The following is a 17,977-nucleotide window of genomic DNA, read 5'->3' as shown; positions in this document are numbered from 1 at the left end:
GTTTAACAATAAATTAGGCAACGAAAGGAAGACGTGTGTGTGAGAGAGAAAGAGAGTATGTGTGCGTGTAAGAGTCCCACTCTTGACTTTTGCTCTACTGATAGAAACGGGAAGAACGAGACGGGCCTGGGAAACAGTAAAGAGGGGAGAATCACAGGTTGGTTTCACATATAAAAAACTCGTTTTAGCTACCTGCCTAGTAATTAACTGACTCTGTTCATCTGTATTGGCAGGTGTTGGGGACAGGAGAGTGAGGTTGACATTGAATCTGCTACGACAAGTTGCAATTCTGCTTTGAGGAAATGCCTTAATAAAATGAAGCCTGTGTGGGCTCGTTTTTGCATAATACCTAATGCCCAGGTATACATTTGGTCACAGTTTCAGTGACTATAAGCTCTCTTGTGACCTCTACTGGCCATGGCTGGTGAAGCCTAAAGTTTCCTTAGGACTGCGGTCAATCACACAAAAATATTTCTGTGAAGATGCAGGGGAGAGGGGAGGGGGGAGGGAAGATTGCTACCAAATACTTTCCCCCCATTTAAAAATTGTACACAATTGTACCTGCCTTTAACTAGATACATGAATGACCTATAGCAAGTACACAATTGCGGATAACACACTGACAAGGAAGGGGAATGAAACAGATGACTCCTCCAGCCCGTTCCAAGTGAGATCCTATAATTCTTTGAAATATCAAAAGCCTCGAGTCTCACTCGGAAATGCAAATGGCTCTGAGATTAAAATGAAAAAAAAAAAAGAATCTAGCCAAGAAAATTAAAGTGGAAAGGGAGAAAGACCGGAACTTAACAAAATGGTTCCAAATTCTATCTTGAAGATCGAACTTGCTAAACATAGCCACGAGGTTTTTTGTAAAGTGTAAAAATGTAGAATTTGATCACACATATATGAAAATGTGTAATAACACACATTATTATGACATAATTATGACAATAATTAAAACAGTGTAGCACTGGTTTCAGAGAGAACATGGGAACGGAATGTCAAAAGAGACCAAAAAACTTATGCTGGGTGCTTGCTTTGGCAGCACGATTATAAAGATTAGCATGGCCTTGTGCAAGGATGACACACAAATTCATGAAGCGTTCCATATTTAAAAAATTCCGTGCCAATTTAGCACATTATAAAGTCACATATTAAATGAAGATTTTCTTTTTTCACTTTTTTTTTTTTGAGGAAGATTAGCCCCAAGCTAACTACTGCCAATCCTCCTCTTTTTTGCTGAGGATGACTAGCCCTGAGCTAACATCCGTGCCTATCTTCCTCTACTTTTTATGTGGGACGCCTGCCACAGCATGGCTTGCCAAGCGGTGCCGTGTCTGCACCCGGGATCCAAACCGGCAAACCCGAGCTGCACTTAACTGCTGCACCACCAGGCCGGCCCCTAAATGAGGATTTTCAACTTGGAAAAAGAATTAAATTACATTCCCTACTTCTGGCCCTTATGAGCATATTATCAGAGTCAAAAACTCCTAAGAAAATTACTGGTAGATTTCATTGCATAAAAATTACAAATGGTCATACTTCAAAAAAGTAAAGGACACATTGAAAACTGGAAAAAAAGAACTGAAACATATACAACCAAACAGGAGTTAATATACTTAACATATGACAAGAGTTTTTAATCAACAAGAAAGAAACGAACAGTACAATTGAAAAACAAAGTACACAAGCAAGCAAATTACACATGCAGAAAAACAAACAGACAGAAATATATGAAACCAGAGATATGAGAAAAAGTTCAACATCACTAGTCATTTAAAAAAATGCAAACTATCCTACAACCAGTATGCAAGTTATATTGAATAGGACTCAGAGAATGCTAGAAGAAATCAACTTTAGTTTGTCCTGTAGCTGCTTATCCAAATCAACTTGGTAAGACCAGTGTTTTGCATTTTCTCATTACTCTCTGATTTTTTCTAAAAAAAGTTGTGTTGTCACTTCCAGTCACAGAAAATATTCTCATTTCAGTAACTAAAAGGTCCGACACTGTGTGATAGTCAAAACCCTGAATTTCATTTAAAGGTAAAGCTGCTCCCCTCCCCTAGCTCAGTCCTGCTCCAGACAGAGAGGTAGTAATGAAAGTAAAATGGAGAGGAGGGGTCTGTACTTGCCCACTTTCCACTTTGCACGGGGCAAGTAAGATCTTTTCTGCCCCTGATCTCTCACCTCTGTTTCCGACCCCTCTGGGACTGAAATGTGTCCCCTTCTCCTCTTGCAAAAAAAGAAGTGTTGGAGTCCTAACCCCCAGTACCTCAGAGTGTGACCTTATCCCGAAAAGGTTCTTTAAAGAAGTAAGTTAAAAAGAGGTAATTAGGGTGAGCCCTAATCCAATACATGGCATCCTTATAAACACAGGAGATTTGAACACACAGACACACGTGCATAGAGGGAAGACGATGTGAAGAGACACAGGGAGAAGACAGCCATCTACAAGCCAAGAAGAGAGGCCTGGAGTAGGTCCTTCCTCACAGCCCTGAAAAGGAACCAACCCTGCTGACACCTTGATTTCAGACTTGTAGCCTCCAGAACTGTGAAGCAATCAACTTCTGTTATTTAAACAACCTAGTTTGGGTTACTTTGTTACAGCAGCCCTAGCAAACTAACACAGCACCCAACAGCAGAGTCCTGCCTGGGAGGCCCAGCATCTCACTTTGGAATATGGAGATTACCACATACCTCGGGGCCTCAGGCAAAACTGAGTCATAAGCAATCCTGTTATAAACATAACATTGGCTTTTTCACCCTTCACATTGGCAAAGCTTTAAAAGAACTATAATATGCTTCCTCAGCAAGGGTGTGGATAAATGGGCACTCTGATACATTGTTGGTGAAGGGCAATTTTGTGCAATTGTACAAAGCAAAACGATTTTAAATGAACATTCTCTTTGATCCAGCAATTTCTCTTTTTGGAATCTTCCCCAAAGAAATACCAAAACAGTACCAAAAGGGTATGTTTAAGGATGCTTATTACAGCATGGTCTATAATAACAGATTTGTAAATAACCTGACTGAACCACAATAGAGAATCGTTGCTTATGGTGAAACCATTCATAGGAATACCATGGATACAGTCTGTGAATGCCAAGACAGAAACAAGAACAGTTGGCATTGTTCCCTCTTCTTGGTCAGACAGTTAAGGAGTTGATCCATTCTTTGTTCCTGTTAAGTTACTTAATGAGAAATGCTGGAAATAACTCTCCTGTAAAACTTTAGTAATTCCCCAAGTTGGGATTGAATCCAATTAGCTTTAAAGTTCTCGAATATATGTATAGACACATTAATTTTTCTCATGGCAGTAAGGTAGAAACCCAACAGATATTTGTTGAATGAATGAAGACTTTTCTATGCCTCATTTCCACCACTATCATCTACAAAATAGGAACCTAATAAGATAACCTATGTATGTATATATGAAAGCCCTTTGTAAACAGAAAGTCACTCCAGTATGTTAATTATTAATCTTGTATTAGGGTATGTTGTCTTCTGTTGTGGAAAATTCTATGGTACCACTGCCCTTTTAGAAATGCTCTACACCACAGAGAAGCTAAACTGATGAAGACAGTAACATTAATGACCCCCTTGAGAAGGTTCTGTGGGCTTCCTGGAGCAAGGAAATTCCATAGTGACTTATTATATTATGATACTATGATTAGAATTTGATAAGCAAAACCCAATCTGTTTATCAAAACGAGATAGCACACGTCTGCATCATTTATGTCAACAACCAGACCTGGCAGTAGGCTACCGATTTTTGTTATCTCTTGATTTTAAAATAAGCAGTTAACAACTGATGTGCCAGATAATTTTTATACAGGTGGAAAATATATATATAAGTCCCAGTGGATGCAGGCCTGGATAATCCAGAAAAAATGCCTTGTACCTATACTCAATTTTTAAATTTTCAAAGTGCTCACAGAGCACTGATTCTCAAACTTGACCAGGCAGTAGAATCACCTGTGAGACTCGTCCACAATAGGAATTCCTGAAACCCACCTTCAGAGTTTCTGACTTACTAAGTAGGGACCAGATATTTACTTTTCTTTCTTTCTTTCTTTCTTTTTGGTGAGAAAGTTTGGCCCTGAACTAACATCTGTGCCAATCTTCCTCCTTTTGCTTGAGGAAGATTGTCCTTGAGCTAACATCTGCGCCAATCTTCCTCTGTTTTTTGTATGTGGAACACCACCACAGCATGGCTTGACGAGCAGTGTGCAGGTACAGGCCCAGGATCCAAACCTGCCAACCCCTGGCTGCCTAAGCAGAGTGCACGAACTTAACCACTATGCCACTGGGCTGGATCCCAGATATTTACATTTTTAACAAAGGTCTCAGGAAACTCTGACGCAGGTAGTCTGAAGACCAACTTTCGGGAGATTTTAGCAAACCCACTCCAGTAGAAGTAAATACGAACATCAAGGTTCCTAGCCCTGCTTTACATCATATTAGCTGTGTGGCAAATCATTTAATCTCTGAACCTCAATTTCCTACATATAATACCATTGAAATATCACAAGAGATGTGTAAATAAACAGCTGTGAGGAACTCAAGGCGTGAAAGCCATTTTCAGAGATCAGAGAAGATCTCAGGTCCCTGCTTTGATTTTTCCCAGCCCTTTCTTTACACTTCTCTTCTGACATCTCAACACTAGCTATTTGTATGCTCACTATATGGTCCCTACATAAATATAAATTCCTAAAGATTAGAATCACTGTTTTTTCATCTTTGTATCTTCCATCGTACCTAACACAATTCTTGCAAAGAACAATAGACATTAGTAAAGTTACTATTTAAATGCAGAACTTTGAGTATACCTTTTGGTTCTTTTAAAATAAACAATGAGGTGGAAGTTTTAGGGCATCAGAAGACTTAGACACCAATCAGACAGTGATTGCACTGCCGCCTTATTTTCCACCCAAGACAGGATTATGCAATGTTCAGCTGGAGATTTTTAAATCCTTGAGCACATTTAGATCTCCCACTTTTGGTAAAAGGGAGGGGTGAGCACAGAAGAGCTGCCCAGAATCTGACACCAGCTGGGGGAGGTAGGAGGGCACAGTTGACCGTTTTTTTAGATCTGCCCTTGGGACAGAAATGATTGTCTCTAATAAACTCCATTAACTCTTTTGAGGTAGATTCAGTGTGAAGATAGTCCAGAAGTGCATAAAATTCTGGACAGGGAGAGTTCCCTCAGTAGTTCTGCAAGCATTACAGGTTTTATTTGTTGCTATTTATAAAATTAATCCTTGGGGAAAGACCACACAGACATTTAGCATGATTTAAGTACAACAGACATTGGTCTCAATTTGCTAATCCCATTTGCGTCCTAAAAGCTCGGAAAAAGATCATCTTTCATTCCAAATATGAAAAAGCTTCAGGCACGTAAAAACGATTTGTCCAACATCCTCCAGAACAATTATACATTATTTCATTTTAACTAGACATCAAGTTATGATATTGCCCAGTCACTGGGGTCTCTGGAATAACACACACTGTGCTCAAATTCTGACTGTACTGTTTTCCTGCCGTATGACCCTGCGAAAGCTAAATCCTTTGACCCTCGGGATGAACTCTGCAAAATGGATATAATGATTTACTTATCTCGTAGATTTGTTGGGAGGTAAATGCAATGATAAGGTATTCGATGCCTGACACCTTGCAAGCGCCCAGTAAATGTTAAGACAATAATGAACCAGTGGGATTTTCCTAGTCTTTGAGGGCGCCCCTAGAGAAGCGGCGTAATGGAGCGAGTTGTAAAGAACCAACTTACTCCGTGAACACAGGCTTTCTCAGCGCCGGACCCCGCGGAAAGCACTCCTCGCCCTGCCGCCCTGCCGCCCTGCCGCCCTGCCGCCCTGCCGCCCTGCCGCCCTGCCGCCCTGCCGCCCTGCCGCCCTGCCCTACTCTAGACAAAGACTCCAGAACCCAAGAGCACCACCAGTGCCGGAACCCAAGCACCGAGGCTCCGAGTTCTTCAGCTTCCGCCGGGACTCTCTGCGGAGTGGACCGGGGCGCGTGCAACTTCCGGTCCCACGCACCGCCGTCCGGCGGCGGTTCTAGCGTGACTCTAGAACGCAGTGCTGTCCGCCCGGGTTAAGGTCGTCGCCGGCGTGGCTGCGGGAAGCCCGGCGCGGACGGACGCGGGTGACCATGTGGCGGCTGCTGGCTCGGGCCAGTGCGCCCCTCCTGCGCGTGCCTTTATCAGGTCGGACGTCCCCTTGGTCCTTCACAGTCTTCCTTTTGGTCCTCCCTGCCCCCGTCCTTCATCCCGCAAACTCAAAGGCGGCTCCGCATAGGGTGGCTGAAGCTCTGGGAGGGGCTGCGCTTTCCCGCCGTAAAATTCGTGCAGAAGGGTCGCAGGCGTGCCTGGGGGTCGGCGCCCAGAGACCCCGCTGGCCTCTTTAGGAGCCTGATTGGAACCCGCGTCCCATCCCTCAAGACACCTCGGTCAGGAGTGTCCTTAGCCCAGGTTGCACTAGGCTCTGGCCTTGTCGTCGTCCTCTTTTAACTTGGTTTGTCTTTGTAGATTCTTGGGCCTCCCCGCCCGCCAGTGCTGGCCTAAAGACGCTGCTCCCGGTGCCAACTTTTGAGGGTGAGAGCTTATCTGTCGTTTTCATGTTTATCTTTTCTCTGATGGAACCAGCAGAGGGTAGATGAAGATGCCGGGGTGGTGGTGTGCTTATCCAATCCCCATTCACTCGTTCACTAATACAGTATGCCAAGCAGAGCAGTGTTCTAAGCGGTAGAGATAAATCAAAGAACAAAAGAGACCCAAAAAAGGACCCTGATTTTATGGAGCAAATGTGTAAAGGGATCTTCCCTGTGGCCCACGGTGCACCCTCCGCTAGGGCTAACTGGCCTCAAATTTGGACTTTTGATGTTCTAGCCAAGTGAGGTTACATATATGTAGTCATTTAACAGTATTATGTGAAAAGCATTAATTTGTTAAACATAAACATTTAAGGCAAGCCACTTTATAAAAATATATTGGAAATCTCAAAAAAACAAAGAAAGGGCCTTGACCTCTGAGGGTGTTATCTTCTATACGTAACCCTTAAACTACTACATGCTCTGGAAGTATGTATGGACTTGGAGGCGAGAGAAAGCTTTACTGAGTTTCTCTACAGCTGCGTGTAGAAACTGGGCAGCAGTTTCTGTAACCCTGAATAGACCACTAATAATTTGATATTCCTTGAAATCTCCTGTTTTGTATTTGACTCCATCATACAATCATGATTGTTTTACTATAAAAATGTTTTAACTGACTTACAAGTTAGTAATTTTTTTTTGCCCAAATTGTCAAAATCTCAGACATCATAAAGACACCCAGCCCACATTTCAGCCCACCCACTCTCACTCAGCAAGCTGTTGCACGTTGTAGGAAATGTACAGTTCTCAGCATGAAAAGCCTTTGCATAAATAAAGGAAAGAGCATTGATCTAAAGATTCCTAGGTTGTGAGTTTGCCAACAAGAATGTGGCAGAGCAGGAGAACTTAGATATTTTCATGTACAATATAGTATTCTTTCCACTACCCCCATTAACAATCAAAGAGGTGGTGTGGTCGTTTAAAAAAAGCAGTGTCATGCGGTCTGGCTTTGCCGTTTTAACCAGATGATCTAGACCAAATTGTAAAATGTCTAGGCCTCAAGTTCCTTTTCTATGAGATGGAGAACAATACTACCTGCCTAATGTTCTGTCTCTTGATCTGAGTGATAGTCTTGTGGGTGTGTTTGTGTGTTCACTTTGTGATAATTCCTTAAGCTGTACATATTTTTATTTGGCCCTTTCATGTATGTGTGTTAAACTTTAAAAAGTTAAAATTTTAAAAAAGGAAGCCCTAAAAAATTGCCCAGGCAATGAAGTTGTTTTAAAAGGTTAAATAAGGGGGCCGGCCTGGTGGCGCAGTGGTTAAGTGCGCACGTTCTGCTTCGGTGGCCCAGGGTTTGCTGGTTCAGATCCCGGGTGCGGACATGGCACCACTTGGCACGCCATGCTGTGGTAGGCGTCCCACATAGGAAGTAGAGAAAGATGGGCACGGATGTTAGCTCAGGGCCAGTCTTCCTCAGAAAAAAGAGGAGGATTGGCAGCAGTTAGCTCAGGGCTAATCTTCCTTAGAAAAAAAAAAAAGATTAAATAGGATAATGCATGAAAAGCATTCAGCTCAGAGAAAAATGTTAGCTAGTGTTATTCTGCGACAGTCTTATAGCTCTATGCCTTCCCAAACAGTATCTTTTATAGTGTTAGGCACAGAGTAGGTATTTAGTAAGTGCATTTTGGTTTGAAGGTTAAAACTTTGCCATCTTCAAATGTTCAGAAATACTTGCATTAACTGTTGTCATTGCCAAAAGATTCCAGTGTCAATAAAAGCATCCACAAGAAAAACCCAATATACTTTCAAAATTATTGGTCAGTGGTAACTTTAAGACTTTCACCTGATGGTTATAAATCTTTCTAGGAAGAAAATGAGTCCTTTGAGATGTGTAGTTTTACGTATTCTTGGTTGTCTGTGCTCCTTTTAGATGTTTCCATTCCTGAAAAGCCCAAGCTTAGATTTGTTGAAAGGGTACCACTTGTGCCAAAAGTGAGAAGAGAACCTAAAAACTTGAGTGACATACGAGGACCTTCCACTGAAGCTACTGAGTTCACAGAAGGCAATTTTGCAATCTTGGTGAGTGAGTTCAGCGTCAAGCAGCCACAGGATGGAAGCCAAGGATTGGCAAAATGTCATATTCTTTGAGTTAATCCTCGTCTCTTCCTCCACAGGTTTTATTAGAAGTGCCACCAGTTGCTGTTTACACTGATGTGCACCACCCAGTAAACATTTGAGTTTGTATCTTTTTTTAATGTAGAGTGAAAATAATGTAAAAGCAGAAGGAAGAGGTTACCTAACTTACCCCACAATCAGACCATGAGATCTTCTTAAGCCTCTGCTAAAAATAACACTATCCATGACTTAAGATGTGGGACAGCTGTTTCCTTACTCATCACGTAGCTTCCATGATGACTTGGTGTCAGTAGTGACAGATGGGTGTGGTCTAGGGTTTATTTCCCATCAGGCAGCCAGAGTGATGTGACTTCAAGTCCTCTTCCCACAGCCTGCGTGAGCAGCCCCTGCCTGCCTCAGAACCTCATGGCCATTGCCCCATTCCTCCCTCTGCTCCAGCCACACTGGCTTCTGCTCAAACTCACCAAGCCCTTTGCTTTGTCAAGATCTTCAGATACACCATTCCTCTGCCTGGAACGTTCGTCTGTTTTCCTTTGGCTAGTTCTTACTGTTCTGGCCTCAGTTTTAAATGTCACCTCAAAAAGGCCTTCCCTGGCTATCCATTGAAGTGAGTCCACCTTTGTTCTCATTTATTACTGTACTCTAGACTTTTCCTCCATGGTACTTATTAGAACTTATATTTTTATTTTTATGTGTATCATTGAAGCCACCGTGACTATGAAAGAAGAGACATAAGAATAGAGCCCATGAAAGATATCTAAATCCCCATGTGTTTCTAATTCTTCCATTCACTTTTAGGCACTGGGTGGTGGTTACCTCCATTGGGGCCATTTTGAAATGATGCGCCTGACAATCAACCGCTCTATGGACCCCAAGAACATGTTTGCCTTGTGGCGGGTACCGGCCCCTTTCAAGCCCATTACCCGCAAGGGTATGGGACAGCGCATGGGGGGAGGCAAAGGTGCCATTGATCACTACGTGACTCCCGTGAAGACTGGCCGCCTCATAGTAGAGATGGGTGGGCGCTGTGAATTCAAGGAGGTACAAGGTTTTCTCGACCAGGTTGCCCACAAGTTGCCCTTCCCAGCAAAGGCTGTGAGCCGTGAGACTCTAGAGAAGATGCGGAAAGATCAAGAGGAACGAGAACGTAATAACCAAAACCCCTGGACCTTTGAGCGCATAGCCACTGCCAACATGCTGGGGATACGGAAAGTACTGAGCCCATATGACTTGACCCAGAAGGGGCGATACTGGGGCAAATTCTACATGCCCGAACGTGTGTAGTGAGAATGTGAGAAATAAACGTACACAGGCTGTCGAGAGAGAAGGAATCTGCATTTTATTCCCCTCAGCCTACCCTTAAAAGTCTTTGGGTAGCTCTGATGTCATACCCAAGGAGCAGCATATGAGTAGATGATTTCTGAAAAATTGTATGATATCTGTTGATTTTTTTAAAAAGTGCATTTATATTAAATAAAGTTTGAACATCACCTCAGGATATAACTTCTCACTGGTCACTCAATCCCTTAAATATTTAAGAAACAGGCCTGATTGACTGTTAGGATCTCTGGGTCTCCCTACCTATACAATGAACATCTCTAGGGATAAGGGAAATGTTTGCATCTCAAACCTCTCATGCAAGCTGAACTTAATTATCTGTACTACGTCTTATATAAACACACTTCAGGAGCTAGTTTCTATGTATTTTAGTAGTTACAAATACAAACTAACATTTTTGGACAAGCAAAGAAAAAAACAACAGTACATTGGTTAATTGATTCAACAGATATTTATTAGTGCCCAGCTACCCATCTTCTCTCAATCTTGGAAGGGGAATGTTGGACAATATGGCAAGGGACATACCTTTGCCTTTTAGCAAAAGGAACTGATAAAAACAGAGGTTGAAATTGTGCGGCCTCAGGTCTGAAACTGAGGAGGGGGAGAGTGTCTGGTTCTAATACAGTGCAGTGTGCCACACAGTACTCGCAGTGGCTGCTGGATGAATGAGGGCCCCACGTGATTCAGATCCCCAGTCTACCAGCTTCCTGTTTGCCTTTAACAGGATTAATCTGCTTTTCAGAGAGAGCCAGCAATAGCTTTCTATCTCCTATTCAAACTAAAGGGAATACAAATTGATAGAAATATTAAACCATTTGCTTTTGAAAATGGGTAGAAAACAGTACACTGACTAAAAGGTCAAAATTTTTATGCCACTTTCTTAAAAAGATCTCCAGCAAAGAAAATAATTTACTTTCGAAAGTACAAATTTATCTGAACAGTTGTGTGGTCCTCGTGTTGTATACTATTTTTCATGTATTTGTAGTGAACCTCTTATAACATCACTAAATTGCATTAAAACACATCAGAACCTTGAAGTGGGGACAGTGTTTGGAACAGTTTCTTGTACACACGTTGCTGGCCAACAAGGTCAGCTCAACATGAATCAGATAAGAAGTGATGTGAGTGATAGCCTCGTTTCACCTTTGTGACCTACCATCTTCATCTCTTCTTTTAATGATTCATAGAGCATGGTATTGATGACTTTTGGGAGTTCAATCATGGTATAAACCTGTTAACTTTTGTTTTAGGTCCACGTTTAGTTACTGAATGACAATCCTTGGCCCAGCCACCTTCACAGAGTGAGAGGTCATTGATAGACAGAACTCCACCATGACCATCCATAGAAAAAGGACTATATGTCGTGGTAATGGGGGTTCTGTTGTAGTTTTGCCTAAGTGGATCAACCCATTCCCAGGCATTTTTACACAGCCCCTGATACTAACAGACCATTGCCCATTGATGCCTTAAAGGGCTTAAGAGTCAAAACCAAGGACTTGTCCATGAGTGGAAATCAAAGCTTAATTATAGGGAATTAAGTCAGTAGATGCTGGAGCACCTATAAGTGGCAGGCACTGTGCTGAGCACTGGGGACACAGCAGTGAGCAAGACATGCATGGTGCCTATCGTTAGTCTTCACTTTAAAGACTACTGGACCCCGAAGAAGGAAGCAGAATGTAGGGTTGGTCAAGGGTGAGGCCTAGAAGAACCTGAGGAGCAAAAGTAACAAATGCTCTGATGCTGATCAACTTACAGCAGTTAAGATCCTGATGAACTGGGTATGCTACAGTATCTGCCTCTTCACAGCCATAACTTCACTGCGGGCTGTAAGTTTTATTTCCCGAACAGGTACCAGGTACCTATTATGCTTTCTTCTCACCATGCAGGCCATTCCTTTAAACCATCTTCCTAACCAGCCATATATTGCTGAACTCCCTGTTCCTTCACCCCCGCCCGCCACCCAATTCCGTACTGTCATAAGTCTTCCTTTGCATAACTTTCAATAGGTAGTTGATTGATGCCCTGTGTCATAAGAAGTTTCATAATGGAAAGAGGAGTAGCTGCTGAGGAATCTGCAGTGGAGAAGTGATGGCACCACAGAGGTGGAAGAAGGATTAAAAATGCCAGTCGAGGATCCATCTGTGAGGGCTGAAGGAGATAGCAGAAAAGTGGAGGGAAAAAAATCACAGATTATACAGCAGGATGTCTGAGGTCAGGATCACCAAGTCCCTCTTCTGCTGGGGTAAGAGATCACTCAACCTACAAGGCTGTGCTAACTTGTCCTAACCCTGTAAGGGAGGAAGTTCATTTACCTTGGGTTTACCACGTGGCCCTCTTCCAAAGACTGCTTCTAATGTAAGAATGAATTGTTTCTCCTTTTGCTATTCCCAGATGCAATGGCCCAAATTTGGCTGCAGGAAATCAACATCCTTTTTTTTTTGATCAACATCCTCCTATAAAGCATTCTCAACAAAGCTGCCAGACCTAGTTAAGGAATAGACTGCCACCTTCTGTCTCCCCGTCTACCTACTACCAACTCATTCTTCACTCATTTTTCTATGAAACATCTCTTTCCTTAGTTTTCTCCAATCTTTATTCCAGCCCCTAACCCCACTCAGATTAGGGTACCTGGTGACAAACAATGCCCTCAGGACACTTCAAGTAAGTGAAAGCAGGCCTGACCCTCCCCACGGATGGCTCACCTTTTTCAGGCAAATATGCCCCCAATGGTAGAAGCTAAGATGATCGCAAGGATAACACAGCAAATCATGATCATGATCTTCTTCTGCTCATCCAGACAAGGAAAGAAAAAGCACATGAGAAACAACATCACTGTGCACACAGAGTTCCGAAGGAAAGGAGACAAAAGTGGATCAAGACAGGGAAGAGGATATGAAGGAAATGGGAGATGGATCTGGCTTCTAGAACCCAGAATGTGAAGAGAAATGTCACTTCTAGGTGAGAGGTGCAGAATTAGATCAAAAGCAATCTCAGAGGATGTTTAGTAGGTGGTTCTGCCTTCTAGACACCATCATGTCAGAGTTACCCCATTTCCTCCTAGAGGCAGATAGTCTCAATGAATTAACCAAATTCTCTTCAGGGGAGCACCTCAAATCTGAAACTCAAATGCAGTTACACTGCAGTCTGAGAGTTGAACCATTTTCAAAAACTGGAACTTTTGATTCATCTGATCCAGAGACAGTTTAAAAAGATTTTAACCCCTTTCCAAAACCTAAACAAAAACCACCACATGGGGGCACCCAATCCCTAAGTGTTTTGCAGGGAAATAGAGCCAGAACCGTTTCACAATCGATATAAAGTCATTTATTTTTAAATTAGCAATAAAATAATCGAGTTTACATTTAAAAAAAATACAAACTACAAAAAAACCTTCACTTGTATTCCAAAATAGAAGCCGCAGGCCTCAATCTCAGAGCAGAGGCCTGTGATTAGAGCTTGTCTGCCCTTGTGGCTGGAGCCAGTCCAGTGTCCGACATCATAGCCTTGGGCAAGAGGGCATCCTCTGGGCTCTGTCTGAGTGCTGGGCAATGACTGGAGTAAGTAGCCTTGGTGAAGGAGGCCAGTGGGCAGTGCCTGGATCAGGGTGCTCACCCTATCCTAGAAAGCCTTAAAGTCAAAGCTGAAATATAAATCAGGCAGACTGCAGAGACCAGCAGGGAATCTAAGGGGCTCAGCACTGGGTCAGCCCAATCACTACAGTTGAAAATCTCCCGGCTGTTCCCTCCTCCATAACGAGAACTGGGGGAGACAAGAACCCATCAAGCTTATTAACCTGGGAGCAGGAAGAGCTACTCAGCAATCCCTGGTCTCCCCTAACTCAGCCCTGGACACAGGACATCCCAGAGGTCACATGAATGATATCAAATTGCTGTGGGATGTTCTCAGGACAAGCCTGGCCTAGGCAGCAGGTGGGGAGAGGTGTCAAAATTTGTCACAACTGTCCGCTAAGGAGAAAAACTTAATGGGGATCAACTTAGTTCTCACCCCAAAGATCTGTGATTCTCCCAGTGCTCATCCAGAAGACAGCAGGTTTCTCGATGGCATGGGGAGATCATATTTCTACCATGATTCATTTGCAAATAAGCAAATGTCTCTTAGCTAATTTTTAGCCTAGCTCAAGGTTATTTTTTTTTTTGAGGTTATAATATCCTCCACTTCTAGCTTCCTACTTCCTGAGAGACACGTGCATATATACACATACACCTCACACACATGATTATAAAAAATACATCTGGAACACATGAAATGAGTGACAATACTCACACCAGCCTGAAACATTTCCACAGCCTGAGACTCAAGCACCTTGTCCCTGGCCCAATTTTAAGTGCCTGGTTATTTTTGGCCTCAAGGCAATGGCTTCACAAAGCATCGCTCTAATGGTGAACAGCCACTTTCCAGGACTCAGACATGGAAACAAATATCCCACACCCTCTGCCGTTACAAATGGTAACCTCAGACGACTGCATCGTCCTGGTGCCTCCTTGAGTAAACATGAGAGAAGACAACATACAGATCGAAACTGGCCACCAAGCTGAACATGCTAAGAGCTTAATTTGAGATTGAATTTCAAACAAGTCACTTCTAAGACCAAAATGACATCTGCCAGTCCCTCATATTTTCAGCATATAGCGACAACAAACTGAGGATTGGGATCCTGCCAGGTAGAAGACTCAGGTTAAGCCTTATTTTTGCCAAATTTGGAAGAATCCTTTTGCTTTGATAAAGACACCCCCCCTTAAAAAAAAAATACATTGCAATTTCTCAGAGAAGAATACTCCATGAGGTAGAAAATTCAGCACCTTGGGAAGGTCTGAAACAGGCTTTCCAAGGTACAAGGCATAATTTGACACATCAGAGGGAAAAAAGAGAAGCTGGATTGGTTCATACAGTCCGGGAAAGATGGTACTTCAGAGCTGGTGGGGCAGGAGGAGGTTTTGGGGAGAACTCAGGGTTGCATCAGGTAGATAGGATTCCTCCAGGGCTAGACTGTTGTTGGGTCAGGTCCAAGGATGGTGACAGGGAAACAGATCAGGTCCCACTCTCTCTCAGGAAGGCCATTCAACTCCATTCCCATCTGAAGACAAGGGTGGCCACCAGGTTGCAGTGAAGTCGGGTTCTAAGAGAGGCAGGGGAAGGAGGAGCTGATCAGTGCACAGGAGGATGGTGGAGAGCAACACTAAGAATCAGCCACCGACCTAGAAGTGGAGAGGAAAGATCAGAAATAAATGCAAAAAGGAGAACAATGAAAAAGTCAACACTAAACCTGAGAAATCCAATAGGCATACTCAAGACAGGACCTGGAATTAAATATCCCCCTGTACAAGAAACAAAAGGCCTATTATATGAGAGGGAACAACAGAAAGATCTCTGGGCCTTCTAGAATCCTTCACACAGGCTGTCACAGACCCATAGAAGGACTTGTCAGGAGGGGGGGCAGGCTCAGTGGTTGAAAAGACCTATTCTCGCTGCGGGGCCCACATCAGCACCTTTCAAATACACATTTGAGCTTTCTGGTACTAGACTCTCCTTCTCCCTTACTCCTCCCCTGCCACCCACTTCTCTTAGAAGGCAGAAAGGCACAGTGAAAAGAATATGGGAAAGTTTGGGGGTCATATTAGGGCTGCTCCACCTTATGAGCTGTGTAGGCTTGGGCGAGTTTCTTTACTTCATTGAGCTGCAAAGATCATCCCCGTCTGAAAATGGGGATAGCGTTATTATCCTAGAGCAGCAGCTGGCACACAACTGGAGCGTATAAATGTAAGCTGTCTTCCTTCCCTCCTGTTCAGAGACCTCTCCCTCAGGTCACATGGAGGGACAGGGGAGTCCAGACTGAAGTAACAATCAGTCCTGACCTTATTAGGCAGTATGGAATACACTGTGGTAAGCAGCTCAGCTACTGCCCAGCAACTTAGCATCTTAGAGATCAGATAAGCCAACTAAAAACAATATATTCATCAGTCTCCTCATTTTAAAAAATGATTAATTTACATTCTGAATTCCTGGACTTAGGAATAGTAAGGGACACTACGAATTTGCAAGACATCTTTCATCCAAAGATATGGAAAAATATCAATTATTATACCTTTTCTTAATTTTAACTTTCCGATGAGACAGTTACAAGTCACAAAAAATCTCAAACTTTACAAGCGAAAACACATCAAGGCCTAGACTCCAAATATCATGAAAAGAAAAATCAATTGGTTGCCTGTAAGAGGTTGATCATCCCATTGCTGCTTATCTCTCAACAAGAAGGTGGATGTCTAGTGCTGCAATAATCTTTCAGATGCTCTAGTCTATTGGAGGAGGGGGAGGAAGCAGCACATTGAAGCAAAAATAGAGTGAAGAGGGACCAGCCCAGTGGTGTGGTGCTGAGTCTGTGCACTCCACTTAGGCGGCCCAGGCTTCACGGCTTCAGGTCCCGGGCACAAACCTACATACCAGCCTACAAACTGCTCATCAAAGCAGGCTGTGGTGGCATCCCACATAGAAAATAGAGGAAGACCGGCACAGATGTTAGCTCAGGAACAATCTTCCTCACCAAAAAAATAAAATAATAAAGTGAAGGATCAGCTCTGGGTATCAACATGATAGTACGGACCAAGTTTTAAAATATTTATATCTATTACATCTGTAACTTGACTTCTATGCATTTATAATAAAGAGAAAATAGAAATGAGAAAAATATTATATGTTAGCCATACTGTTAGTTATAGAAAAACAATAACAACAAACCTCCGACATTGGTGAAACGTTAAATAACTCAGAGTATATTCACAATCTTGTGTTGAAAATTAGATTCACAAAGATTTCAGTGATGTGAAATGATGCTTTTCGTTTTGTAACGGGGTACAAAACTATAGATAATCTGGTCTGAACTATGTAAAACTACATCTGAGTGTGTGAACATGCCACAAGGTCATCAGCAATAATATTAAAAATTAATTCTGTTCACCTTTTCTGTGTTCTATAGGTCTCTTTTTAAACAACACCTACTATATTTTATTGAGAGAAATAATATTTAAGAAGTCACAGAAGTCTTAACGGTCCCAATAACTAGATCATTCTTGTCATGCTACTGCTATGCACACGAAGCCCTGAGACAGTGGTCAGCTCTAATCTTTTTACCAGATTTTAAAGAAATAAATGGCCTAAATTTTAAAGTCACTATCCTCTATGGTTCTCTAGACTTTGCAGACAATGACAAATGGCTACCTTGTTTTACAAAAAGAAGCTGAGACGTAATAAAGAACTCTTCTAGGTCCACTATCAGCTGTGTGTTCCAACTTGCCCTGTTACTTAACTTCTCCTTAAGCCTGAGTGTCTGCATCTGTAAAATGTGGATAATAACAGCACCTACCTCAGAGGGGTGTTGTGAGGATTCAGTGATATGTGTAAAAGGTGTTTAGTACATCATCCGGCACAACTCAACACTCAAAAAGGTCAGCTACAACATCATTCGATATCCACCCAGTCAGCCACAAACAAAACCCTACCGACCTAAGTCCCAATCAAAGCTTCGTTTACATTGAAAAGGAGACAGAAAGCAAAGCCCAACATCCATGAAAGTGGGTAAGAATTCAGAAGACAAAGCCCAGATCCCAACACACAGATTGTACCCAATTGAGCAGCATGCTTGCCGGCTAAGGAGAATGCAAACGAGGTACTCAGCTATGCGAGGAGAGGTGGCGAAACACACTGCAAGGCCAAGAGCAGGGACGGAATCCACAGGACAGAGCAATCCACAAGCAGGAGACCCGACCCAAGTCCTGCAGCCAGAACCTCAGAAGAGAATTCTAAGGAGATGAAAGGATGCGCAGGCTACTGACAGTTTAGAGAGCTCAGTGTGTCCAAGGACAATCGCAAAGGGGAAGAAGTG

The 17,977-nt window shown here is 42.8% G+C and overlaps 2 protein-coding genes across 13 annotated transcripts in view; one reads left to right on the top strand and one right to left on the bottom strand.

Moving 5' to 3' along the window:
• Positions 1-6,001: 6,001 nt before the first annotated feature.
• MRPL16 (mitochondrial ribosomal protein L16) lies at positions 6,002-10,245 on the top strand. The gene is made up of 4 exons (XM_008509893.2): positions 6,002-6,220; positions 6,542-6,607; positions 8,537-8,685; positions 9,541-10,245. The coding sequence occupies exons 1-4, from the start codon at positions 6,166-6,168 to the stop codon at positions 10,024-10,026; spliced, it is 756 nt and encodes a 251-aa protein (XP_008508115.1). The 5' UTR covers positions 6,002-6,165; the 3' UTR covers positions 10,027-10,245.
• Positions 10,246-10,512: 267 nt separating this feature from the next.
• STX3 (syntaxin 3) overlaps positions 10,513-17,977 on the bottom strand; it is a 42,921-nt gene continuing 35,456 nt past the window's right edge. For 6 of the 12 annotated variants that reach the window (XR_011523900.1, XR_011523896.1, XR_011523899.1 and 3 more), the window contains one exon: positions 13,382-15,296. Coding sequence is in view for 2 of the 12 variants with exons in the window: in XM_070564012.1 (XP_070420113.1) it covers positions 15,285-15,296 (12 nt within the window). In the remaining 10 variants the exon portion in view is untranslated. Of the gene's footprint in view, positions 12,229-12,782; positions 12,866-13,381; positions 15,297-17,977 lie in introns of those variants that run through there. The other 6 variants (XR_011523895.1, XR_011523898.1, XM_070564011.1 and 3 more) reach the window with 2 other exon arrangements.

Source organism: Equus przewalskii, chromosome 11 (genome assembly GCF_037783145.1).
Source record: "Equus przewalskii isolate Varuska chromosome 11, EquPr2, whole genome shotgun sequence".
Lineage (NCBI taxonomy): Eukaryota > Metazoa > Chordata > Mammalia > Perissodactyla > Equidae > Equus > Equus przewalskii.
Note: the sequence above shows the minus strand (reverse complement) of the source record. Positions and strands in the feature narration are given on the sequence as shown.